The sequence below is a fragment of the Mobula birostris genome, chromosome 12, assembly GCF_030028105.1.
Source record: "Mobula birostris isolate sMobBir1 chromosome 12, sMobBir1.hap1, whole genome shotgun sequence".
Taxonomy (NCBI): Eukaryota; Metazoa; Chordata; class Chondrichthyes; order Myliobatiformes; family Myliobatidae; genus Mobula; species Mobula birostris.
In genome coordinates this window covers 1,298,604-1,324,855 of record NC_092381.1, presented here as the reverse complement: position 1 = coordinate 1,324,855, position 26,252 = coordinate 1,298,604, and the positions used below count along the sequence as shown (strand labels likewise).

Sequence of the window (26,252 nt, the reverse complement as noted above, 5' to 3'; positions counted from 1 at the left end):
GATGAGTGGGCAGGTGTAAGGGGTTGAGTGGGATCTGGGATCAGCCGTGATGGAATGGTGGAGCAGACTCGATGGGCTGAATGGTCTAATTCTGCTCCTGTGTCTCATAGTCTTATAGGCTGATCCCCAGCTCTCAACAGTGCAAAAGAAGCAGCTCACTCACAAGACGCTAACACTTTATTTTCAATTTTTTTGTTTACACCGTATATTTTTAATTAATTTTACAAAAAGTTATTGTAAAACGGGAAGCCAAAGAGAGAGAGAGACACTTGCAAGTTCTGAAAGACGAGAGATAATTTACAAAAAGAATAATTACAGTTCAATAAAATACATCTTCTCAGCATCTCAGCTGTGAGATTATAGACTCCTCTGAAGCGATGACTCCACTGAGGGAACGACACAGCACAGGGGGACATTCCACGCCGTGTCTCCCGTAGCTTTATGTCATGTGATTGGTGCCCCACGAGGGCATTCAGTATTCTCTCGGTAATAGTGTGCACACAGAGGGAAGGAATTTCCGTCCAGCTGCTGAACTTGCAGGTGCCTTGAGGAAGTTGGATGTTCAATTGCTCTACATGGTCTGGTCTCCATCATTAACCCAGGAAGCAGAGGGGACCAACTTCAAACCCAAATTTCTGGTTCGGATTCCCAAAGTCACTCACCAAAAAGTCTATGAGGGGCAGTTGTTGCACTTTGGGAGTGTTGATCTCGAGTACGGTCTTGCCCAAAGCCTTCCTCAACTGAGAAATCAAAAACAGAGCAATTACATGTATCACTGCACACTACCACCCTCACATACAGTATAACATGTGCATCAACTGGAACTGTCCATGATACTCCTGGTGTGGGTCTGACCCAGGGGGAACGGAGACAGGAATCAGACGTGGTTCTCCTGGTGTGGGTCTGACCCTGGGAGAACGGAGATAGGAATCAGACATGGTTCTCCTGGAACGGGTCTGACCCTGGGAGAACGGAGAAAGGAATCAGACATGGTTCTCCTGGTGTGGGTCTGACCCAGGGGGAATGGAGACAGGAATCAGACATGGTTCTCCTGGTGTAGGTCTGACCCAGGGAGAACGGAGATGGGAATCAGACATGGTTCTCCTAGTGTGGGTCTGGCCCTGGGAGAACGGAGACAGGAATCAGACATGGTTCTCCTGGAATGGGTCTGACCCTGGGAGAACGGAGACAGGAATCAGACATGGTTCTCCTGGAGTGGGTCTGACCCTGGGAGAATGGAGATAGGAATCAGACATGGTTCTCCTGGTGTGGGTCCGATCCGGGGAGGCGGGGGGCAGGATAGAGACGGGAATCGGACATGGTTCTCCTGGTCTGGGCTGACCCAGGGGGATACCGAGATGGGAACTGTGCACAGTGCTACCAGTGTGGCGCAGACTTACAGGGATCTCACAACTGCTATCTCACACACAGTGAGATGTATACTACAGCCAGCTCACACAGTGACTCTTACATTACGTTATCTTACACACTGTGAGACGTATACTACAGCTCTCACACACAGACATGCACACTGAGCTACCTCACACACAGTGAGATGCACACTAAAGCTATCTCGCACACAGTGAGGCTTACACTACAGCTAACGCACAAACAGTGAGAACAGAAGATCATCAGTAATAGGAGCAGGAGTAGGCCATCCGGCCCATCGAGCCTGCCCCACCATTCAATAAGATCATGGCTGATCTGCCGTAAACTCAGCTCCATCTACCTGCCCTTTCCCAATAACCCTTCGTTCCCTTACTATGTAAAAATCTATCTAACTGTATCTTAAATATATTTAGTGAAGAAGCCTCAACTGCGTCCCTGGGCAGAGAATTCCACAGATTCACCACTCTCTGGGGGAAAGACAGTTTCTCCTCATCTCCATCCTAAATCTTCTCCCCTGAATCTTGAGGCAATGTCCCCTAGTTCTAGTCTCACCTACCAATGGAAACAACTTTCTGTCATGGTCCCTTCTGGCGATCCCCCACCTTGCTATTTACCACAGGAATTGGGCCTCAATCACCTCATTTAATTTCCAATCATTCCCAGGTTCCACTAACTACACACACCTGCTTCCCATCAGAAACTGCAGGATAAAGACCCCGTGATCACAACAAGGAGCTGTTGAGTCTTTGAGTTGCAGCCATGTGCCTACACTTCCGATAAATCAAAGATCGCGTACATCATGGGGCTGCTATGAGGGGATGCCTTGGCTTGGGCAACCACAACATGGGATAACCGACCTCAGGTTTGTTCCTCCTACTCCTCCCGTGTCGCTGAAATGAGGAAAGTCTTCGAACAATCCATTCGCGGTAAGGACGCAGTGAAACGGTTGTTTACTCTTTGTCAGGCTTCACAAATTGTGGCCAGGTATTCCATTGAGTTCCGGACCTTAGCCGCAGACTCCGGGTGGAATGTCGAGGCCCTATGGGAGGTGTTTCGACAGGGCCTCTTGGACAAGACAAGAGTTGGCCGCAAGAAACGACACGGACTGTCTGAACTCTGATCTCGCTAGCCATTCGATTAGATTATCAACTTCAGGAGCGTCAGAGAGAGAGAACCAGTCGCCCCGCTCCTTGGGGAAGCCCACAGTCCACCTTACTGGTCTCAGCCAGCCGCCCTTCCCCAGCCGCTCCCAGTGTGGCTCCTGCTCTGACCGTCCCCACCCTCTGGAGGAGGAACCGATGCAGCTGGGATGGAACTGTCTCTCCCCGGCCGAACGAATTCGGAGGTGGAGAGCTGGGGATTGCTACTATTGTAGCCAGCCAGGACATTTACGGGATACCTGCCCTCAGCGGCCAAAAGAGAGGCCTCACCAGTGAGAAAGGGAGCTCTGGTGAGCCAAATGATACTCCCTTCAGCACCCCAGACTCGGATGCAGATCCCGGCAACTGTGAATTACCAACAACCGTCCCTGTCCCTATCCACTTTGGTAGATTCTGGTGCTGAGGCAATTTGCTGGACGAAGAGATAGCCACCCAGACCGGAATACCTCACCAGCCGCTAACCACTCCCCTGGAGGCCCGGGCTCTGGACGGAAAACTGCTGGCTCGGGTGATCCACTGTACGCTGCCCCTGACCTTGATCCTATCCAGCAATCATCGGGAGGAGGTACGATTCAGTTTCATTCATTCACCTCAAGCCCCGGTAGTTCTAGGGTATCCATGGTTGACCCAACACAATCTCCATATCGACTGGTCTACCGGGAGGATAGCCGAATGGAGCCCGTCTCGCCGTGCCAACTGTCTGCAGTCAGCCCCATCTCCCAGAGAAGCTACCGTGACCCCGCCTATTTTGGAACCCTTCAACTTGCCCCGCATCCCCAAAGAGTACCATGACTTGGGACAGGTGTTCAGTAAACAACGGGCCTTTTCCCTGCCTCCGCACCACCCATATGATTGTGTCATCGACCTTCTCCCCGGGGCCCCACTACCCACCAGTTGCCTTTTTAACCTATCCCGACCGGAGGGAGAGGCAATGGAGAAATACATTAGCGAGTCCCTCGCGGCGGGCATTATCAGGCCTTCATCCTCCCCGGTAGGCGCCGGTTTCTTTTTTGTAGAGAAGGACGGGACACTTCGCCCTTGTATCGACTACCGAGGCCTAAATAATATAACAGTGAAGAACAATTACCCTCTACTCCTCATTAGTTCGGCATTTGAACCACTGCATGTAGCCACCATCTTCTCAAAGCTGGACTTTCGCAACACCTACCATTTCGTCAGGATGAGGGAGGGGAATGAATGCAAGACGGCCTTCAATACACCTCTGGGCCACTTTGAATATTTGGTCATGCCGTTTGGCCTCACCAATGCTCCCGCTGTTTTCCAAACCCTGATCAATGACGTACTGAGGGACTTTGTCAAGGTATTTGTTTACCGTGACGATATCCTGATATTTTCTAGCAGCCCCCAAGAACACGTACACCATGTCCGTCATGTCCTCCAGAGACTGTGGGAAAACCAGCTATTTGCAAAGGCGGAGAAATGCGAGTTCCACATTCCTTCGGTCAGCTTCCTAGATTATATCATTGAAAGCGGGCAGGTAAAAGCAGACCCCGAGAAGATCCGGGCAGTGGGGGAATGGCCTGGACCCACGACACGCAAACAACTTCAATGATTCCTGGGGTTTGCAAACTTCTACCGCAGATTCATCAGATACTACAGTCGAGTGGCGGCCCCCCGCTTACCCGGCTTACCTCGCCTACCACACCGTTTTGCTGGGACTCCAAAGCTGACTCAGCATTCACCGACCTGAAGAGGCGTTTCACCACCACTCCCATCCTGGTCCATCCAGACCCATCCTGTCAATTGATCGTTGAGGTGGACACCTCTGACTCCGGGGTAGGAGCGGTCCTATCCCAATGGTCAAGTTTGGACGAAAAGCTTCACCCCTGCACGTTCTACTCTCGCCGACTGTCCCCCACCGAGCGGAATTACGACATGGGGAATCGGGAACTGCTGGCAGTCAAACTAGCACTGGAAGAATGGAGGCACTGGCTGGAGGGGGCAGAACACCCATTTGTGGTGTGGACTGATGGTAAGAACCTGGGGTATATTCAGACCGCCAAACGATTGAACTCCCGCCAGGCACATTGGGCATTGTTTTTTGGAGGGTTCGAGTTTACCCTCACGTACCATCCAGGATCCAAGAACGGGAAGCCAGATGCACTATCCCGGCAGCATGACTCCAAGGATGACACCTCCATTTCCGAGACTATCCTCCCACCTTCCTGCGTGGTTGCCACCCTCACTTGGGAGATTGAGTCTAAAGTAAAGGAAGCCCAGCGGGAAGAACCCGACAGTGGCAATGGACCCAGCGATTGCCTGTATGTGCCCGTCTCCGTCAGGTCTCAGGTTCACCAATGGGAGCAACATCCCTGTTCACCTGCCACCCCGGGAGTGATCGGACCCTGGGTCTCCTCAGGAAGCACTTCTGGCGGCCGTCCATGGAGAGGGACACCCGTTCTTATAGAATATAGAATAGTACAGCACAGTACAGGCCCATTGGCCCACATTGTTGTGCCGACCCTCAAATCCTGCCTCCCATATAACCCCCCCCACATTAAATTCCTCCATATACCTGTCTAGTAGTCTCTTAAACTTCACTAGTGTATCTGCCTCCACCACTGACTCAGGCAGTGCATTCCACGCACCAACCACTCTCTGGGTAAAAAACCTTCCTCTAATATCCCCCTTGAACTTCCTGCCCCTCACCTTAAAGCCATGTCCTCTTGTATTGAGCAGTGGTGCCCAGGGGAAGAGGCGCTGGCGATCCACTCTATCTATTCCTCTTATTATCTTGTACACCTCTATCATGTCTCCTCTCAGCCTCCTTCTCCCCAAAGAGTAAAGCCTTGGCTCCTTTAATCTCTGATCATAATGCATAATCTCTAAACCAGGCAGCATCCTGGTAAATCTCCTCCGTACTTTTTCCAATGCTTCCACATCCTTCCTATAGTGAGGTGACCAGAACTGGACACAGTACTCCAAGTGTGGCCTAACCAGAGTTTTATAGAGCTGCATCATTACATCGTGACTCCTAAACTCTATCCCTCGACTTATGAAAGCTAACACCCCATAAGCTTTCTTAACTACCCTATCCACCTGTGAGGCAACTTTCAGGGATCTGTGGACATGTAACCCCAGATCCCTCTGCTCCTCCACACTATCAAGTATCCTGCCATTTACTTTGTACTCTGCCTTGGAGTTTGTCCTTCCGAAGTGTACCACCTCACACTTCTATCTCGGTCTCGGTTTGTCTCGGCTTGTTCCATCTGTGCCTGAGGAAAGGTCTCCCATCGACTTCCTGTGGGTCTACTTCATCCTCCACCTCTCCCTGGTTGTTCCCCTAGACTTTGTTTCCCACATCGCCCTAGGCTTTGTCACCGGTCTACCCCCTTCCTGTGAAAACACTACAGTCCTCACTGTGGTAGACCGATTCTCCAAGGTGCACTTTTTGGCCCTCCGTAAACTCCCTTCCTCTCAAGAAACCGCAGATCTTCTCATCCGCCACGTCTTCCGCCTCCACGGAATCCCCGTGACATCGTCTCCGATCGAGGTCCCCAGTTTGTCTCGCAGGTATGGAAGGCATTCTGTCAAGCCTTAGGTGCATCGGTCAGCCTGTCATCCGGCTTCCACCCCCAGATGAACGGGCAGACGGAACAGGTCAACCAAGACCTGGAGGCAATGCTACGTTGTGTAACGGCAAACAACCCGTCGACCTGGAGCGACCATCTATCGTTGGCTGAGTACACCCACAACTCTCTGGTAAGCTCTGCCATTGGAAGGTCTCCGTTCGAGTGCTCCCTTGGACACCAACCCCCGCTGTTCCCCGCACAAGAAGAGGAGATTGCGGTACTGTTGGTTCAGGACCATATTGATCGGTGCCTTAGAGTTGGGAGGAGACATGCACAGCCCTACTCAGATCAACAAATCGAAATAAGAAGACAGCCGAACGACACCGGACTCCGGCGTCTGAGTACCAACCTGGGCAGATGGTGTGGCTTTTTTCCAAGGACATCCTGCTCAAAAACGAACATAGGAAACTCACCCCTCGCTTCCTGGGACCATTCAAGGTTGACAGGGTTATCAATCCCACAGCGGTCCGCCTAAAGCTGCCAAGATCCATGCACATCCACCCAACTTTTCATGTCTCAGTTAAAGCCAGTTTCCGTCAGCCCCTTGTGTCCCCCAGCTGAGGCTCCCCCACCTGCCCGTATCATCAACAACCATCCGACATACACCGTCCGATGACTACTAGATGTGCACCATTGGGGCAGGGGTCTCCGATACCTGGTGGACTGGGAAGGGTACGGTCCAGAAGAGCATTCCTGGGTCCCCCGCTCCTTCATCCTAGACCCTTTCTTCATCCAGGACTTTCATCGGGACCATCCAGACAGGCCTGGAGGGTTGCCGGGAGGCTCCCGTTGAGGTGGGGGGTTACTGTCATGGTCCCTTCTGGCAATCCCCCATCTTACTATTTATCACAGGAACTGGGCCTCAATCACCTCATTTAATTTCCAATCATTCCCAGGTTCCACTAACTACACACACCTGCTTCCCATCAGAAACTGCAGGATAAAGACCCTGTGATCACAACAAAGAGCTGCCAGTTTGTTGGACAACTCATGTATGAGTAACCTCATTCCATGGTCCTTAGGACTATCAGTTCTAAGTCTAGCATCGTTACTGAATTCGCTACTAAACCCAAGACTCCTGGTAAAGACTCTGTTGGACACCAATTCCACGCTCGCTACGACCACAACGCCTCCTGACTTGGCCTCCGCGCCTGTGTTCAGCACTTGCGTTCATTCCACTGCCACGTCCTTGCAACAATTTCCTACTTCTATCTCATCTATCCCTTTCAAAATTTTGTTTTTTTCTATAAGATCCTCTCTCATTCTTCTGAACTCGGAGTATAGTCACAGGTGACTCAATCGCTTCTCATACATTAACGCCTTCATCCTGGTGAACCTCCTCTGCACTGCCCCCAAAGCCAGTATATCCCCCAAGTATGGAGACCAGATCTGCACACAGTACTCCAGGTGCGGCCTCACCAGTACCCTGTGTAGTTGCAGCATAACCTCCCTGCTCTTGAATTCAATCCCTCTAGCAATGAAGGCCAATATTCCATTTGCCTCCTTAATAACCTGTTGTACCTGTAACTCAACTTTATGCAATTCATGAACAAGCACTCCCAAGTCCTTCTGCACAACAGCATGCTGCAATCTTTCTCCATTTAAATAATAACCTGCTCTTCTATTATTCCTTCCAAAAGTGGATGATATCGCATTTACCAACTTTATATCCCATCTGCCAGTCCTTGGCCCACTCACTTAACCTATCTATATCCCTCTGCAGACTCTCCCCATCCTCTGTACAATTTGCTTTTCCACTCAGTTTAGTGTCATCAGCAAATTTTGCTACGCTACACTCAGTCCCCTCTTCCAAATCATCAATCTAAATGGTAAACAGCTGCGGGCCCAGCACCGACCACTGCGGCACCCCACTCACCACAGATTGCCAACTGGAGAAACACTCTTTATACCAACGCTCTGCCTTCTATCGGTTAACCAATCCACTATCCATACCAATACAGTTCCTCCGACTCCATGCATCTGTATCTTATTTATAAGGCTCTTGTGCACCTTATCGAACACCTTCCGGAAATCCAAGTATATGACATCCACCTGTTCCCCTCTATCCACTGCACTCATTATCTCCTCAAAGAACTCCAGTAAGTTTGTCAAACAGGACCTGCCCTTTCTGAACCCTTGCTGTGTCTGACTAATGGAACCACTCCTTTCCAAATGTTTTGTTATTTCTTCCTTAATGACAGCTTCAAGCATTTTCCCAACTACAGATATTAAGCTAACTGGCCTATAGTTGCCCGTCTTTTGCCTACATCCTTTTTTAAAAAGTGGCATGACATTTGCTGTCTTCCAATCCACCGGGACCTGTCCAGACTCTAGAGAGTTTTGATAAATAATTATCAACGCGTCTATGATAACCTCCGCTAATTTCTTCAGCAGCCTGGGATGCATCCCATCAGGACCAGAGGACTTGTCTACCTTCAGGCCCTCTAGTTTGCTTATCACTATCTCTTTAGTGACAGCTATTTTATCAAGGTCCTCACCTCCCATTTTGTCCATAACATCCTCCTTTGGCATATTAGACATGTCCTCCACCGTGAAGACCAACACAAAATAGTCATTCAATGTCTCAGCCATTTCCTTATCACCCAGTATCAATCTCCCCTTCTCGTCTTCCAAGGGACCTATGTTGACTTTAGCCACCCTCTTCTGCTTTATGTATTAATAAAAATGTTTGCTATCTGTTTTTATATTTTGTGCTATTTTACTTTCATACTCTATCTTCCCTTTCCTTATTTTTTGTTTAGTTGTTCTCTGTTGCATTAAAGTTTTCCCAGTCCTCCAGTCTCCCACTACTCCTTGTGACTTGTACACATGAGCTTTTAATTTGATATTATCTTTTATTTCCTTAGTTATCCAAGGCTGGATCTCCCCACACTTACTGTCCTTTCTTTTGACTCGTATATACTTTTGTTGAGCACTGTGAAAAATCTCTTTGAAAGTATTCCACTGTTCCGCAACTGTCCTACCAAATAGCCTGTGCTCCCAATCCACATTAGCTAACTCCTCCCTCATCCTGTTGTCATCTCCCTTGTTCAAGCATAATATACTAGAAACCATAGAAAAACTACAGCACAGAAACAGGCCTTTTGGCCCTTCTTGGCTGTGCCGAACCATTTTCTGCCTAGTCCCACTCACCTGCACACAGACCATATCCCTCCATATACCTCCCATCCATGTATCTGTCCAATTTATTCTTAAATGTTAAAAAAAGAACCCACATTTACCACCTCATCTGGCAGCTCATTCCACACTCCCACCACTCTCTGTGTGAAGAAGCCCCCACTAATGTTCCCTTTAAACTTTTCGCCCCTCACCCTTAACCCATGTCATCTGGTTTTTTTCTCCTCTTGCCTCAGTGGAAAAAGCCTGCTTGCATTCATTCTATCTATACCCATCATAATTTTATATACCTCTATCAAATCTCCTCATTCTTTTACGCTCCAGGGAATAAAGTCCTAACCTATTCAACCTTTCTCTGTAACTGAGTTTCTCAAGTCCCGGCAACATCCTTGTAAACCTTCTCTGCACTCTTTCACCCTTAAGAATATCCTTCCTGTAATTTGGTGACCAAAACTGAACACAATACTCCAGATTCAGCCTCACCAATGCCTTATACAACCTCAACATAACATTCCAGCTCTTTATACTCAATACTTTGATTAATAAAGGCCAATGTACCAAAAGCTCTCTTTACGACCCTATCCACCTGTGACGCCACTTTTAGGGAATTATGTATCTGTATTCCCAGATTCCTCTGTTCTACTACACTCCTCAGTACCTTACCATTAACCCTGTATGTTCTACCTTGGTTTGTCCTTCCAAAGTGCAATACCTCACACTTGTCTGTATTAAACTCCATCTGCCATTTTTCAGCCCATTTTTCCAGCTGGTCCAAGTCCCTCTAGTTTTAGATCTAACTATTTCATTCTCCATCTGAATGCGAAATTCAATCATACTATTCAATTCACTCTTTCCAAGAGGATTCCTGACTACAAGATCATTAATCTTACCTGTCTCATTGCACAGGACTGGATCTAAGATAGTATTTTCCCTTGTAGGTTCACTAACATGCTGCTCAAGAAAGCCATCACGGATGCATTCTATGAAGTCCTCCTCAAGACTTCCTTGACCAACCTGATTCATCCAATCTGTATGGAAGTTCAAATCCCCCATAACAACTGCCATTCCGTTCTTACAAGCCTCAGTTGTTTCATGGTTAATTGCCTCTGCCACTGCAATGTTTTTATTAGGTGGCCTATAGACCACCAGTGATTTTTTTTTCTCCCTTTACTATTCTTAATCTCTACCCAGATGGATTCAACATTCTGTTCCGTAGATCTTGTATTGTCTCTCACAATCACCCTGATATCATCCCTATTCAAGAGCGCCACCCCCCTCCTCTGCCTTCCTGCCTATCTTTCCTTATTACCTGATAGCCTTGGATATTTAATTCCCGGTCATCGCCACCTTGCAACCAGGTTCTGTAACAACTACGAAATTATATGCCTTGGTACTGATCTGTGCCACAAGTTCACCAACCTTGTTTCTAATACTACGGGTCTAGTGACCTATGCGATTTTTGCTTTTTACTTTTGTGCACTTTACTCTTACTTTTTTCTTCACGAACTCTAGCTTTGGTCTCTGAATCACTTCCCTCTTTTCTGTGTAGGTTCCAAACAGAAAAGCTATCTCACACACACTGTGAGATGTACACTACTGCTATCTCACACAGTGAGATGGACACTACAGCCATTTCATACACACTGATTCTTTCACTGCAGCTATCTCACACACTCAGTGAGACATACACCACAGCCAACTCTCACACACATAATGAGATATACACTACAGCCATCTAACACACACTGTGAGATGTAAACTACAGCTATCTCACATTGTGATTCTTACACTACAGCGACTTCACATACGTGGTGAGATTTAAACTACAGCCATCTCACACAGTGAGATGTACACTACAGTCATCTCACATGCACAGTGAGACATAAACTACAGCTATCTTTCCCACACAGTAAGACGTACACTACAGACATCTTATGCATGCGGTGAGACATATACTACAGCTATCTCACACACAGAGATGTACACTACAGATAACTCACCCACAGTGAGACATACAGTACAGCTATCTCACACAGTGAGACGTACACTGCAGCTATCTGTATTGGAGGGGTCATGACTGTCACGTGACAGCACTGCCCGTTTACCTGGTCAAAAGACATGCCACTTGCCGATCAAGGTTTGACCCCTCCTCGCCCATCAATGCACACCTAACCATTGGCCTCTTTAATTAGCCTTGTACTTGACCTCGGGCAATTGGCCTTTGTAATCAGCTGAACTCTGCTGGCACCGAGCCATTGCCCCCCCCGTGAATCACCTGGGCCGGACTCATCAGCCCTGCTCACTATAAAGGAAGCCACGTGTGCTCGCCCCTTTCTCTTTTTTTGCTACCTCCGAGCGACCACCCTGCTGTTGGTGAGTTGTGCATTGAATAGGGTAGGAAGTGTGGCTATTGTTTTTAGCAGAAGAGCCGTGCCCACACAGAGTCAAGGGGTGTCAGGTATCATACTGACTTTTCCCTTGGTTGTGTGTGTGTATACTTTGTTCCCATGCGATTTTGTTAATTGTCTGCGTGTGCTTTATTGCTGATCCGACTACTGTGAAGCGTGTGAGTGTTGCTTCTATTGCCATTTTCCCATGGTTGCCTTCTGTAAATAAAACTCTTTACTACCAAGACTTTGAGACCTATCGAATCTGTTTCCTCACTTACAACCCTATCTCACACACTGAGACGTACACTGCAGCCAATTCACATACACAGTGAGACGTGCAGTACAGTCATCTCACACACACTGAGAGTTACACCACAGCAATTTCTCACACACAGTGTTCTTATGACTATACCCCTCCCCCACACGAAACCACCACGGTGGGCTTCACAGCTGAACAGGTGAGAAGACAGCTGAAACGCCTCAACCCAAGCAAGGCTGCAGGACCGGATGGTGTCAGTACCTGGGTGCTCAAAGCCTGTGCCCCTCAGATATGTGTAGTACTTCGCCATGTATTCAACATGAGCCTGAGGCTCTGGAGGGTTCCTGTGCTGTGGAAGACGTCCTGCCTCGTCCCTGTGCCGAAGACGCCGCGCCCCAGCGGCCTCAATGACTACAGACCGGTGGCATTGACCTCCCACATCATGAAGACCCTGGAGAGACTTGTTCTGGAGCTGCTCCGGCCTATGGTCAGGCCACACTTAGATCCCCTCCAGTTCGCCTACCAGCCCCGACAAGGAATTGAGGATGCCATCGTCTACTTGCTGAACCGTGTCTACGCCCACCTGGACAAGCCAGCGAGCACTGTGAGGGTCATGTTTTTTGACTTCTCCAGTGCGTTCAACACCATCTGCCCTGCTCTGCTGGGGGAGAAGCTGACAGCGATGCAGGTGGATGCTTTCCCGGTGTCATGGATTCTTGATTACCTGACTGGCAGACCACAGTACGTGTGCTTGCAACACTGTGTGTCCAACAGAGTGATCAGCAGCACTGGGGCTCCACAGGTCTTGTCTCCCTTTCTCTTCACCATTTACACCTCGGACTTCAACTACTGCACAGAGTCTTGTCATCTTCAGAAGTTTTCTGATGACTCTGCCATAGTTGGATGCATCAGCAAGGGAGATGAGGTTGAGTACAGGGCTACGGTAGGAAACTTTGTCACATGGTGTCAGCAGAATTATCTGTAGCTTAATGTGAAAAAGACTAAGGAGCTGGTGGTAGACCTCAGGAGAGCTAAGGTACCGGTGACCCCTGTTTCCATCCAGGGGGTCAGTGTGGACATGGTAGAGGATTACAAATACCTGGGGATACGAATTGACAATAAACTGGACTGGTCTAAGAACACTGAAGCTGCCTACAAGAAGGGTCAGAGCCGTCTCTATTTCCTGAGGAGACTGAGGTCCTTTAACATCTGCCGGACAATGCTGAGGATGTTCTACGAGTCTGTGGTGGCCAGTGCGATCATGTTTGCTGTTGTGTGCTGGGACAGCAGGCTGAGGGTAACAGACACCAACAGAATCAACAAACTCATTCGTAAGGCCAGTGATGTTGTAGAGATGGAACTGGACTCTCTGACAGTGGTTTCTGAAAAGAGGATGCTGTCCAAGTTGCATGCCATCTTGGACAATGTCTCCCATCCACTACATAATGTACTGGTTGGGCACAGGAGTACGTTCAGCCAGAGACTCATTCCACCGAGATGCAATACAGAGCGTCATAGGAAGTCATTCCTGCCTGTGGCCATCAAACTTTATAACTCCTCCCCTGGAGGCTCAGACACCCTGAGCCGATAGGCTGGTCCTGGACTTATTTCATAATTTAGTAGCATAATTTACATATTACTATTTAACTATTTATGGTTCTATTACTATTTATTAATTCTAGAACATAGAATAGTACAGCACAGTACAGGCCCATTGGCCCACATTGTTGTGCCGACCCTCAAATCCTGCCTCCCATATAACCCCCCCCACATTAAATTCCTCCATATACCTGTCTAGTAGTCTCTTAAACTTCACTAGTGTATCTGCCTCCACCACTGACTCAGGCAGTGCATTCCACGCACCAACCACTCTCTGAGTAAAAAACCTTCCTCTAATATCCCCCTTGAACTTCCCACCCCTTACCTTAAAGCCACATCCTCTTGTATTGAGCAGTGGTGCCCTGGGGAAGAGGCGCTGGCTATCCACTCTATCTATTCCTCTTATTATCTTGTACACCTCTATCATGACTCCTCTCATCCTCCTTCTCTCCAAAGAGCAAAGCCCTAGCTCCCTTAACCTCTGATCATAATGCATACTTTCTAAACCAGGCAGCATCCTGGTAAATCTCTTCTGTACCCTTTGCAATGCTTCCACATCCTTCCTATAATGAAGTGACCAGAACTGGACACAGTACTCCAAGTGTGGCCTAACCAGAGTTTTAGAGAGCTGCATCATTACATCGCAACTCTTAAATTCTATCCCTTGACTTATGAAAGCTAACACCCCATAAGCTTTCTTAACTACCCTATCCACCTATGAGGCAACCTTCAGGGATCTGTGGACATGTACCCCGAGATCCCTCTGCTCCTCCACACTACCAAGTATCCTGCCATTTACTTTGTACTCTGCCTTGGAGTTTGTCCTTCCAAAGTGTACCACCTCACACTTCTCTGGGTTGAACTCCATCTGCCACTTCTCAGCCCACTTCTGCATCCTATCAATGTCTGTCTGCAATCTTTGACAATCCTCTACACTATCTACAACACCACCAACCTTTGTGTCGTCTGCAAACTTGCCAACCCACCCTTCTACCCCGACATCCAGGTCGTTAATAAAAATCACGAAAAGTAGAGGCCCCAGAACAGATCCTTGTGGGACACCACCAGTCACAATCCTCCAATCTGAATGTACTCCCTCCACCACGACCCTCTGCCTTCTGCAGGCAAGCCAATTCTGAATCCACCTGGCCAAACTTCCCTGGATCCCATGCCTTTAACTTTCTGAATAAGCCTACCTTGTGGAACCTTGTCAAATGCCTTACTAAAATCTATATAGATCACATCCACTGCACTACCCTCATCTATATGCCTGGTCACCTCCTCAAAGAACTCTATCAGGCTTGTTAGACACGATCTGCCCTTCACAAAGTTATGGTGCAACTGTAACGAAAACCAATTTCCCCCGGGATCAATAAAGTATGACTATGACTATGAGACATACACTACAGCTCTCTCACACACACAGTGAGGTGTACACTACAATTAACTCACTCTGTGAGATGTACTCTACGGCTATCTCACACACACAGTGAGATGTACAGAACAGCGATCTCACACAGTGAGACGTACACTATAGTGATCTCACACACAGACAAACACTACAGCTATCTCACACATGCAGTGAGAAGTATACTACAGTCATCCCATACAGACAGTTATTCTTACACTACAGCCATCTCACACACGCACACAGTGATACTTACACTACAGCCGTCACTGATGGCTTTGATATAAGGGTTGTTATCGTGTGACATCTCCTCATCATTGGAGCCCAGGAACCTCAGTGCCTTATCGTAGCTGTCCGACGATGCGTCGTGCCAGGCCACAGACTGCTGGCAGATGTAGCTGAAGTTCTGTCGTGCCGATGCACTCAGCAACTTCAGGAATGTCATCTGCACCTCGTTAATGATTTCACCTTGAGCATCCACATAGGAGAGCTGTATGGAACACAAAGGGTTAATGTGGAGTGGTGGAGCACATTAACTATGGATAGGTGGGCAGCACAAGAGGTTAACAGGGGCAGGAGGTGCTAGATTCAGAATTTGAACAGTTCACTCACCAGCCTTCCCCGCTTGAATTCACTGAACCAGGATCCAGGTGATTCCTTGGACCAGGGAGATAGTCGAGCCTGGTATACAACAGAAGATGGGTGTAAACACTCAGACACCAGGACTGGGGGCTCAGTGTTCCACTGCCCCAAAGGAGAGGAGATGCTGTCAACAATGGAAGATGGCAGAGCTGGTAGGGAGCCTGGTGGGAGATTGGGAACAGCAGAGAAGGGAAGAAGAATGTGGCTGACAAGGGAAGTTAAGGATTGCATAAAAGCCAAAGAAAGGGCATAAAAGGTAGCAAAAGTGAGTGGGAAGTTGGATGATTGGGAAGCTTTTAAAATCCAACAAAAAACAACTAAAAAAGCTATAAGAAGGGAAATGATGAAATGTTGGGACAGACCAGCCAATCATATAAAACAGAAGTATTTTCAGTTACATAAAGAGTGAAAGGGAGGTGAGAGTTAGAACATAGAAACATAGAAAACCTACAGCACAATACAGGCCCTTCGGCCCACAATGCTGTGCCAAACACGTACTTACTTTAGAAATTACCCTGGGTTACCTATAGCCCTCTATTTTTCTGAGCTCCATGTATCTATACAAGAGACTCTTAAAAAACCCTATCGCACCCGCCTCCACCACCGTCACCAGCAGCCCATTCCACACACTCACCACTCTGGGTAAAAAACTTACCCCTGACATCTCCTCTGTACCTACTTCCAAACACCTTAAAACTGTGCCCTCCGTGTTAGCCATTTCTGCCCTGGGAAAATATTGGACCACCAAAAAATGAAGCTGGTGAGGTAGTAATGGGGGACAAAGAAATGGCAGATTAACTTAATGAGTACTTTGCTTCTGTCTTCACTGTGGAAGACATTTGCAGTGTGCCAGAGGTCTGTGAGTGCCAGGGAGCAGGACTGAGTGCCATTGCTATTACAAAGAAAAAAGTACAGCGCAAACTCAAAGGTCTTAAGTTGGATAAGTCACCTGGGCCAGACGGACTACGTCCCAGAGTCCTGAGAGAGGTTGCTGAATAGATAACGGATGGATTGGTCATGATCTTTCAAGAATCACTTGATTCTGGCATGGTCCTGGAGGACTGGAAAATTGCAAATGTCACTCCACTCCTTAAGGGAGGAAGGCAAAAGAAAGGGAAGTATAGGCCAGTTAGCCTAACCTCAGTGGTTGGGAAAGTGTTGGAGTCTATTATTAAGGATGAGGTTTCAGGGTACTTGCAGTCTAATGATAAAATAAGTCAAAGTCAGCATGGTTTCTATGAAGGGAAATCTTGCCTGACAAATCTTTTAGAGTTGTTGGAGGAAGTAACAAGCAGGGTGGATAAAGGAGAGGCAGTGGATGTCAATTACTTGGGTTTTCAGAAGGCATTTGATAAGGTGGCACACATGAGGCTGCTTAACAAGATAAAATCCTATGGTGTTACAGGAAAGATACTGGCATGGATAGCAGAATGGCTGACAGGCAGGAGGCAGTGAGTGGGAATAAAAAGGGGCCTATTTTGGTTGGCTGCCAGTGACTAGCGGTGTTCCTCAGGGTTCAGTACTGGGTCCGCTGCTTTTCACATTTCTTGTCAATGATGTAGATAATGAATCGATGGCTTTGCAGCAAAGTTTGCAGATGATACGAAGATAGTTGGAGTGGTAGGTAGTGTTGAGGAAGCAATGTGATTGTAGCAGGACTTAGACAAATTGGAAGAATGGGCAAAAAAGTGGCAGATGGAACACAGTGTTTGAAAATGTATGATAATGCATTTTGGTAAAAGGAACAATAGTGCAGACTATAATCTAAATGGGGAGAAGTTTCGAACATCAGAGGTATAGAGGGACTTAGGAGTTCTTGTGCAAGACTCCCAGAAGGTTAATTTACAGGTTGATTCTGTGGTAAAAAAGGCAAATGCAATGTTGGCATTTATTTCAAGGGGAATAGAATACAAAAGCAAGGAGATAATGCTGAGCCTTTATAAGACACCGGTCAGGTCGCACTTAGTGTATCGTCAACAGTTTTGGGCCACATATCTCAGAAAGGATGTGTTATCATCGGAGAAAATCTAAAGGATGTTCACAAGGATGATTCTGGGAATGAAAGGGATTAACATATGAGGCACTTTTGTCAGTTTTGGGCCTGTACTCACTGGAATTTAAAAGAATGTGGTGGGGGGGGATCTCATTGAAACCTACAGAATATTGAAAAGACTAGATAGGGCGGATGTGGGGAGGATTTTTCTTATGGCGGGGGTATCCAGAACTAGAGGGCACAGCCTCAAAATCAAGAGGAAACCTTTTAGAACAGAGGTAAGGAGGAATTTTTTTAGCCGGAGAGTAGCAAATCTGTGAAATGCTCCGCCAACAGATTGCAGTAGATTTCATGTCTGTGGGTATATTTAAGTGGAAGTTAATTGTTTCCTGATCGGTCAGGGCATCACAGGATATGGCAAGAAAGCAGGTGTGTGGGGTTGGGTGGGATTCGGTGTCAGCCATGATGGAACGGTTGAGCAGACTCGATGGACTGAATGGCCTAATTTTGCTCCTAAGTCTTATGGTCATATGACACAGGGAGAGTGGTTTACTGATGCCACATGACCCCTCTATGGTCTGCGCATCACTGGGGAAATCTCTGGGGCCTGTATGAGGGAACTGTAGTTATCATTGGAGATCTTTATTTACATACTGAACGTGTGAACCAAACTGCCAATGATAGAGTCACACAGCACAGAAACCTAACTGATCCATACTGACCACAGCAACATCCCCGCTAATCCCAGTTTTCCGCGTTCATCCCATAACCTTCCATGTCCTTTCTCTCCTTCTCAATGTACAGTACACATTCAAATGTCTTGAGTTGTCCCCACCTCGGCTATTTCCTCTGGTCATTCTTTCCAGGTACTCTCTACCCTCTGTGTAAAGATGTTACCTTTCAGGCCCTCTAGACCAGGCAACATCCTCATAAACCTCTCAGAGTCAGAGAACACGGCAGCACAGAAACAGGCCCTTCAGCCCATCTAGTCCATTGCAAACTACTATTCTTCCTGGTCCCATCGATCTCCATCTGAATCATAGCCCTCCATAACCCGCTTATCCATGTGCCTATCCAAACATCTCCTCAATGTTGCAACTGAATGCAAATCCATCCCCTGAGTGAAGAAGTTTCCCCTCAGGTAGGAACAGCCTGCTTGCATTTACCCTCTCTTTGTCCCTCATAATTTTGTATACGTCTATCAAATCTCCTCTCAGTCTCCTATGGTCTAGGGAATAAATTCATAACCCTTTCCCTAAAACTCAGGTCCTCAAGTATCAACGACATTCTTATAAATTTTTTCTATACTCTTTCAATCTTATTGACATGTTTCCTGTAGGTAGGTGACCTGCGCTGCTCACAATACTCCAAGTTAGACCTCACCAACAAAGCAGAAAGGGAATAAATGAGTGATTTCCTGGCTGGGATGGGTGGGATGTAACTGGTGGTGAAGCCTTGGGTGGCACCTTGTCAAAGGCCTTCTGAAAGTCCAAATATGTAACATCCACTGCATCCCCTTTATCTATCCTACTTGTAATCTCCTCAAAGAATTCCAGCAGATTTGTCAGACAAAATTTTCCCTTAAGGAAACCATGCTGACTTTGTCCTATCTTGTCCTGTATCACAAGTACTCCAAAATCTCATCATTAACAATTGACTCCAACATCTTCCCAACCACTGAGGTCATGCTAACTGGTCTAGAATTTCCTTTCTGCTGCCTTCCTCCTTTCTTAAAGAGTGCAGTGATATTTGCAATTTTCAAGTCCCTGGCACGATGCCAGAGTCAAATAATTTTTGAAAGATCATTTCTAATGCCACCACAATCTCTAATGCTACTTTATTCAGAACCCTAGGGTGCAGATCATCTGGTCTGGTTGACTTATGTACCTTTAGGTCTTTCAGCTTTTTGAGCACCTTCTCTCTTGTGATAGATACTGCACTCACTTCTCTTCCTTCACACACTACAACATAAGATGTACAAGATGATGAGAGGCACTGATCGTGCGGTGCGGATAGTCAGAGGCTTCTTCCCAGGTCTGAAAGGGCTAGCACGACAGGGCACAGGTTTAAGGTGCTGGGGAGTAGGTACAGAGGAGATGTCAGGGGTAAGTTTTTTACGCAGAGAGTGGTGAGTGCGTGGAATGGACTGCCGGGGACAGTGGTGAAGACGGATATGATAGGGTATTTTAAGAGACTCCTGGATAGGTACATGGAGCTTAGAAAAATGGAGGGCTATGGGTAACTCGAGGTAATTTCTAAGGTAAGGACATATTTGGCACAGGTTTGTGGGCTGAAGGGCCTGTATTGTGCTGTAGGTTTTCTATGATTCTATGTAACATCAGACATACTACTAGAGTCTTCTGCAGTGAAGACTGATGTAAAATATTCATTTATTTCATCAGCCATCTCCTTGTCCCCAGTTATTATTTCTCCTGCCTCATTTTCTAATGGTTCTATATCCACTTTCATTTCTCTTTTATTTTTAACACATTTGTACAAACTTTTACTATCCACTTTGACAGTATTTGCTAGCTTGCTTTCATATTTCATCTTTTCCCTTCTAATGAATTTTTTTAGTTGCTCTCTGTAGGTTTTTAAAAACTTCCCAGTCCTCTGTCTTCCCACTAATTTGTGCTTTGTTATATGCCCTTTCTTTTGTTTCTGCCAGAAACACACACCATTGCTGCTCTGCTGATATCCCTGCCAGCATCTCTTTCCAATTTACTTTGATCAACTCCTCTCTCAAACCACTGTAATTTCCCTCACTCCACTGAAATACTGCTACATCAGACTTTACTTTCTCCCAATCAAATTTCTAGTTGAACATAATTGTATTGTGATCATTGGTTCCTAAGGATTCTTTTACTTTAATCTCCCTAATCGCCTCTGGTTCATTACATAACACCCAATCCAGTATAGCTGATTCCCTAGTAGGCTCAATGACAAACTGCTCTAAAAAAGCTTTCCCTTAGGCATTCAACAAACTCACTCTCTTGAGATCCATTACCAACCTGATTTTCCAATCAACGTGCATGTTAAAATCTCCCGTGACTACCATAACATTGCCCTTTTGACTCGCCTTTTCTATTTCCTATTGTAACCTGTGGTCCACCTCCCAGCCACTGTTGGGAGGCCTATGTATAGCAGCTATCGACGTCCTTTTACCCTTGCAGTTTCTTAACTCAACCCACAAAGATTCAACAACTTCCGATCCTATGTCATATCTTTCTACTGATTTGATGCCGTTCTTTACCAGTAGAGCCACACCACCCCCTCTGCCTACCTTCCTATCCCTCTGATACAACGTGTAACCTTGAACATTCAGCTCCCAACTACAACCATCCTTCAACCATGATTCAGTGATGGCCACAACGTCATACCTGACAATCTGTAATATTGCAACAAGGTCATCCACCTTATTTGTTATACTTTGAGATTTAACACTTTGAGTGCTGTATTTGCTACCCTTTCTGATTCTGCATCCCTAATGATTTGATACGCAGCCTATTGGCTGCAGCTGAGTCCCATCACCTTCCTGCCCTTCCTGACAATCTGACTACATACTATCTTTACCTTTTTACCATCTATCCTATCCTGAGTCCCTTCATTCCGGTTTCCACCCCCCCTCCACCCACACTGCCAAGTTAGTTTAAGCCTTCCCTAACAGGTGTAAGAAACTTGCCCATGAGAATATTGGTTCCGCTCAGGTGCAGGTGTGACCTGTCCCTTTTGTAAAGGTCATACCTCCCCCAGAAGAGACCCCAATGATCCAAGAACCTGAAGCCCTGCCCCCTGAATCAGCTTTTCAGCCACACATTTCTCTGCCAAATCATCCTGTTTCTACCCTCACTGGCACATGGCACAGGCACCAATCCAGAGATCACTACCCTGGAGGTCCTGCTTCTCAGCTTTCTACCTAGCTCTCTGAATTCTCTCTGCAGGACCTCATTGCTCTTCCTTTCTGTGTCATTGGAATCAATATGTACCAAGATACTGGCTGCTCTCCCTCCCTCTCCAAAGTGCTATGGACATGATCCAGAATGTCCCTGACCCTGGCAGCTGGGAGGCAACATACCATTCCAGTATCACGTTCATGACCGCAGAATCTTACGTCTGTTCCCCTGACTATTGAGTCCTGTATCACTATTGCTCCCCTCTTCTCCCTCTTTAAGTTCTGCACCAAAGACCCATTCTCAGTGGCAGTAACCTGGTCTCCGTGGCATTCCCCTGGGAGGTCATTCCCACATAAGTATCCAAAACGGGTACTTATTATTTAGGGGAATGGCCACAGGGATGCTCTGCGCTAACTGCCTGTTCCCATTTCTATTCCTCCTGACAGTCACCCAGCCACTCACTTCCTGCAATGTAGGGGTGACTACTTCCCTGTAACTCTGATCAATTAACTCCTCACCCTCCTAAACAAGCCAAAGGACATCCAGCTGCTGCTCCAGATCCCTAACGTGGTCTTCACTGAGCTGCAGCCGGATGCACCTCACAGATGTAGTTCCCCGGAAAACTCTGGGACAAAAGATGCACAGAGGAAACGCACCAGAAACCTCCTGGGATGAGGGTGGGAGAGAGTTGAAGACAAACAGAAAGAGTGGGTAGGGAGTGGGGGTAGAGGGAGAAATTTGGAGGGCAGGGAGGTGTATAGAGGGTGGGGAGGTAAATGGAGGGGAATGGGAGAAAGAGGAGGAATCTGTGGAGGAAGAGGAGAAGGAAATGGAAGATGAGACGCAAAAGAGGGAGTGCAAAGTGAGGGTTGGGGAGGTGGAGTAAGGTAGGGGGAGAGGGAGTGGAGGGAGCAGGTGAAGAAGGGTGGAGAGAGGTCGAGGGAAGGAGAGGATGGAGGGGTGCAGAAGGGAAAGGGGAAGGTAATGCATCATGAAGGGAGAGGGTCTGGGTGTGAGGAGTCAGGGAGTGGGTGGAGTGAGGAGATGGGGGCAGGGAGTGGAGGGGAAAGGGGTTAGGGAGAGAGAGGGAGGGTGTTGGGAAGGCAGGGCGGTGTGGTGCTGGGTGGGGAAGGGCGGACTGCAGCGTGGTATTGACTGATATCCTGTCCTCAAAGGGAGCACAGGCTTGTTGAGCGTCAGTGTGAACGAAAGGTGTCGTTACTCACTCCCCGTGACTTGCTGTCAGGATAGATGCAGGTCTCGCTGCCGCTGGTGAAGTTGCAGTAAACCTTGAAGGAGTCTCCAGTGCAGCCCTGGTTCGGGTCAATCCAGTACTCACCTGGAACAGAACAGAACAGAACAGAACAGAAGGCTGTTAACCAAGTGCGGATGGTCAATCGCTGTGCAGCACTCTAGCGCTGTGGGTATGAGACCCAGAGAAACAACAGTGCAGCAGGGAGAGCCACTGCCACGCATCTCCAGAGGCCCACTCACTCCTCATCTCTGTCCTAAAGGTACCTCCCTTCATGCCTAGGCTGTGACTTCTGCTCCTCAACCCACACACTGATGAAGGCATCTCCCCATCTCCCCCAACACACATAAAAGTTGCTGGTGAACGCAGCAGGCGAGGCAGCATCTCTAGGAAGAGGTGCAGTCGATGTTTCAGGCCGAGACCCTTCGTCAGATGAAGGCTCTCGGCCTGAAACATCGACTGCAAGTTAGTCCTGACGAAGGGTCTCGGCCTGAAACGTCGACTGCACATCTCCCTAGAGATGCTGCCTGGCCTGCTGCATTCACCAGCAACTTTTATGTGTGTTGCTTGAATTTCCAGCATCTGCAGAATTCCTGTTGTCTCCATCTCCCCCGTTCATTCACTCACTATTCAGGCCTTTCAACATTTAGTAGGCTTCAACGAGATCCCCCAAACTCCTCCTTACCTGCCTGAACACCAGCAAGTACAGGCCCAAAGAGATCAAACACACCTCCTATGTTAACCCATTCATACCCGGGAGCATTCCCATAAACCTCCTCTGGACCAGTGTGGCAAGTGTTAAGGTATAACTAGACAAATGAGGTGACTGAAGAGCACAGCATCCCTTTGCAGAGCAGGGGTCCAGAGTCACTTGGCATACAGGGACAGGATGAGGATGATAATGAAAAGATGCAAGGGGCACACACACCAAAAGGCAGACAATTTCTTTGCAAACCTCAAAGTATCATGAGGGGGAACTTCTTTACTCAGAGAGTGGTAGCTGTGTGGAACGAGCTTCCAGCACAAGTGGCCGAGGCAGGTTCGATGTTGTCGTTTAATGTTAAATTGGACAGCTATACGGACAGGAAGGGAATGGAGGGTTATGGGCTGAGTGCAGGTCGGTGGGACTAGGTGAGAGTACAAGTTCGGCATGGACTAGAAGGGCCGAGATGGCCTGTTTCCGTGCTGTAATTGTTATATGGTTACATGGTTATCAATGGTTTCTTTTATAGCAGCAATGACAGGGGACTCTATAGTTAGTGGGGTCAGACAGGCGATTCTGTGGATGCAGAAAAGAAACTCGGATGGTAGTTTGCCTCCCAGATGCCAGGGTCCGGGATGTTTCAGATCGCGTCCATGATATCTTGAAGTGGGAAGGAGAACAGCCAGAGGTCGTGGTACATATTGGTACCAATGACATAGGCAGGAGAAGGGAGGAGGTCCTGTAAACGGACTACAGGGAGTTAGGAAGGAAGTTGAGAAGCAGGACCACAAAGGTAGTCATCACGGGATTACTGCCTGTGCCATGTGACAGTGAGTATAGGAATAGAATGAGGTGGAGGATAAATGCGTGGCTGAGGGATTGGAACGGGGGGCAGGGATTCAGATTTCTGGATTATTGGCACCTCTTTTGGGGCAGGAGTGACCTGTACAAAAAGGACTGGTTGTACTTGAATCCCAGGGGGACCAATATCCTGCCAGGGAGGTTTGCTAAGGCTATTGGGGAGAGTTTAAACTAGAATTGCTGGGGCAGGGGGTGGGAACCAACCTGAAGAGATGGAAGAAAGGGAGGTTGGCTCACAAATCGAGAAAGCTTGGAGACAGTGCGAGAGGAAGGATAGGCAGGTGATAGAGAAGGGACGTGCTCAGACCGATGGTTTGAGATGTGTCTATTATAATGCAAAGAGTATTATGAACAAAGCAGGTGAACTTAAGAGTGTGGATCAGCACTTGGAGCTATGATGTTGTGGCCATTACAGAGACTTGGATGGCTCAGGGGCAGGAATGGTTACTTTGAGTGCCAGGCTTTAGAAGTTTCAGAAAGGACAGAGAGGGAGGCAAAAGACGTGGGGGCATGGCACTGTTCATCAGAGATAGTGTCACAGCTGCAGATAAGGAGGAAGTAATGGAGGGATTGTCTATGGAGTCTCTCTGGGTGGAGGTTAGGAACAAGAAGGGGTCAATAACTCTACTGGGTGTTATTTTATAGACCACCGAATAGCAACAGGGACATCGAGGAACAGATAGGGAGACAGATTCGGGAAAGGTGTAATAATAACAGGGTTGTCGTGGTGGGACATTCTAATTTCCCAAATATCAATTGGCATATCTGTACAGTGAGGGGTTAAATGTGGTGGAGTTTGTTATGTGTGTTCAGGAAGGTTTCCTGACATAATATGTAAATAACCCTACATGAGGAGAGGCTGTACTTGATCTGGTATTGGGAAATGAACCTGGTCAGGTGTCAGATCTCTCAGTGGGAGAGCATTTTGGAGATAATGATCACAATGCTATCTCCTTTACCATAGCATTGGAGAGGGATGGGAACAGACAAGGTAGGAAAGTATTTAATTGAAGTAAAGGGAAGTATGAGGCTATCAGGCAGGAGCTTGGAAGCATAAATTGGGAAAAGATGTCCTCAGGGAAATGTGTGGAAGTCTTCTTCTTCTTCTTCTTCATGTGCCTTGCGCGTTACACGCTTGGGTGATCATGGCTCTCCACATCGAACGATCCCTCGCAGCGTTAATAATATCTCACACACTTAGATTTGTTAGTTCTGTCATATTGTTCATATTTTCTTCTTTGCCTTCCTCTTCCACGTTTCTCAGGCATATGATCTTGTAATGTAAAGCATTCTATCTCTCCCTTTCTGATGACATGGCCCAGGAATTTATGTTTCCTCTCATTCAATGTTCTCAGTAAAGATCTTTTGCGTGGGCGCATTGGAGTACTGTCTCTTAGTTACCTTATCTCTATACGATATCTTCAGCATTCTTTTAAGAAACCACATTTCTGTTGCTTCTCAGTTTCTTTGGAGTTCTGGTATTATAATCCATGTTTTGGAAGCATACAGCAAGATTGACCAGATGTAAGATTTTAGTAGCCTAAGCCTTGTCATAGAAATGTGTCTGTTGGTAAAAATGAGTTTCATTTTTGGAAGTTGGTTCTGGCAATGGCAATTTTTCTTTTTATTTCTACTTTACGTCTAGCATCTTGTGATATAAAGCTACCAAGGTCTTTTGTTTAGTCTCTTGGTTACAGATCGACAATTAGCAGTTGGAAGTATCCTGCTATTTTGATATTACCATACATATGGATTTTTTACAGTTGATGGTTAGACCAAAATCTGCACTTGTTTGTACTACTTTATCAAGGATATTTGTCAGGGGATATTTGCGTGGAGTTCTGCACAGGTACATTCCAATGAGATAGGGAAAGGATAGTAAGGTACAGGAACCGTGGTGTACAAAGGCTTTTGTAAATCTAGTCAAGAAGAAAAGGAGAGCTTATGAAAGGTTCAGAAAACTAGGTAATGA

At 47.2% G+C, this 26,252-nt stretch overlaps 1 protein-coding gene across 1 annotated transcript in view; it reads right to left on the bottom strand.

The window, feature by feature from the left end:
- Positions 1 to 211: 211 nt before the first annotated feature.
- Positions 212 to 26,252, bottom strand: part of LOC140206422 (uncharacterized) — a 340,374-nt gene continuing 314,333 nt past the window's right edge. The window contains exons 63-66 of the mRNA XM_072274789.1: positions 22,691 to 22,803; positions 15,549 to 15,617; positions 15,193 to 15,426; positions 212 to 740 (exon numbers count right to left, since the gene is read on the bottom strand). Of these exons, the coding sequence (XP_072130890.1) occupies positions 594 to 740; positions 15,193 to 15,426; positions 15,549 to 15,617; positions 22,691 to 22,803 (563 nt within the window). The 3' untranslated portion in view covers positions 212 to 593. The remainder of the gene's footprint in view (positions 741 to 15,192; positions 15,427 to 15,548; positions 15,618 to 22,690; positions 22,804 to 26,252) is intronic.